Source organism: Octopus bimaculoides, chromosome 4 (genome assembly GCF_001194135.2).
Source record: "Octopus bimaculoides isolate UCB-OBI-ISO-001 chromosome 4, ASM119413v2, whole genome shotgun sequence".
Lineage (NCBI taxonomy): Eukaryota > Metazoa > Mollusca > Cephalopoda > Octopoda > Octopodidae > Octopus > Octopus bimaculoides.
The window spans coordinates 87,858,282-87,860,170 of NC_068984.1; the positions used below are offsets into that span (position 1 = coordinate 87,858,282).

At 29.6% G+C, this 1,889-nt stretch overlaps 1 protein-coding gene across 4 annotated transcripts in view; it reads left to right on the top strand.

Moving 5' to 3' along the window:
- LOC106872337 (uncharacterized) overlaps nt 1–1,889 on the top strand; it is a 127,918-nt gene that overhangs the window by 18,449 nt on the left and 107,580 nt on the right. For 3 of the 4 annotated variants that reach the window (XM_014919283.1, XM_014919284.1, XM_052967218.1), the window contains one exon: nt 574–639. The exons of the other annotated variant lie outside the window; for it this stretch is intronic. In XM_014919283.1, coding sequence (XP_014774769.1) covers nt 574–639 — 66 coding nt within the window. Of the gene's footprint in view, nt 1–573; nt 640–1,889 lie in introns of those variants that run through there. 4 annotated transcript variants of the gene reach the window in all.

The following is a 1,889-nucleotide window of genomic DNA, read 5'->3' on the forward strand; positions in this document are numbered from 1 at the left end:
ATATATATATATATATATATATATATATATATATACATACAAATATATATATTTATATATACTTATGGTTTTCCATACATTCTATATATAAAGAAACTATTTTGTATGTATACTTAGAGTTGAATCAGCGGTGTAACCATGTTGTTCAGATGATCAGATGGCTAACTTTCTTTATCTGCATTAATTTGGGAATATACAATTGTATTGTATAATGCGTAGCACGCATAGTAGCGCAGACGTGTAAACATAATTCATTATGCACTTAAATTTTTATTTACATGAAGAAGGCAGCGAAACAGATGTAAGCCTGAGGATGACAAGTGGTTAAATAAATATATTCACCTCTCAAACATCTTGCCTTTATATATATACATGACAAAAGCAGACATAGAAATTGACATAAATTACGATGCTTTAGACATTGATGATACTTACTAAATATCATTGTATAATATTACTTATTCAATTTAAAACTACCTGGTTGGTTTTGTAATTATTAAACATATATATATATATACTGATAATGTACCTCACATAAGATCTATCGCTATACAAAACTAAATTATTTACCAGGTGGAATACAGCTCCAAGCAACCATTAATGAATTCACCAATAATACTGTGAGTTATCGCCGAAACCGTGAGTATAAATAAATATATATTTTACTTGGACTTAGCAGATTGAAAAACTTGTTATGATAGATTAAAAGTAGTTTTACATATATGCATGACATACTTCGCATATAAACACAACAGTTTTTGTAGTTTAAGATTTATCGCTTTTGCAAATAAAATCAATTTGATTGTAAGTCTGTTCAGCCTGGCTGGCTTGGCTGAAAACAACAGCTTTTCAAATTTCCATTGTAAATACTTGCACTTAGGTTTTGTGTGACAAAGTAAATGCATGGGTTGCTGTGAAAATTAGAAGGTATTCTTTGTTTTATTTCCCTGTGAAAGTGTTATGTAAGGAGGTAGAAATATGTCAATTGCTAATTACTGCAATGTGCATCACAATGAATGAAGTGTTTCGCTAGGGCAGAAGAAAATTGGAAAGTTAATAAGCCACACCAGCGTTTGATATGTGTCCCCATTGATTACCATCTTTAACAGCTGCCGGTACCTGATTAAAAGCTGTAACTTTTGTTAATGAAACAAAATACTTCTACTGAAAGAGTAAACTAAAGTGACATGAATTTTATTAACGAACAATGTTTATATGTAATGTAATGAGAATGTGAAATCAAGAACTGTCGTCGATCCTCACGGCGGTAATCTGTTATTGATTGCATTTAATGATCTCACTTGCATAATCGCATGATTGCAAAGTAGCAAAAAATTTAGACGTTAAAATTTCAGAAAGTATGATTTTATCTAACCTGAACTAGATTTATAGAAATACCTAGAAACAATGGCTGAATGTGATTTTATTACAAAGAACTGTCGCATAGTGTTTCTTTAGATGAAATCTGGATTCGCCTAAAGCGCTACTTATTATTTAAGGAATCTATTGAATTTAAGACATAATTTTTCCGAAAGTATACGAAATAAAGTCTCTTTAATCAAAGGCTTTATATAAATTCCAGAGAATTGTCAATAAAACAAGTAATAATAGATTCCATCTTCAATGATACAACCATACTGCATGCGTAAATGATAAAGAATATACACAGATAGATATACATGTATGTATGTATGCATGTATGTATGTATGTATGTATGTATGTATGTATGTATGCACGCATGCCTGCATGCATGTATATATGTATACGCGCATATATATAACAATATATATCTATTACGCATGTGTGTATATATATATATATATATAAGGACAAAAGTAAATATTCTTAGGCTTATTTTCCCACACACACATATATATATATATATATA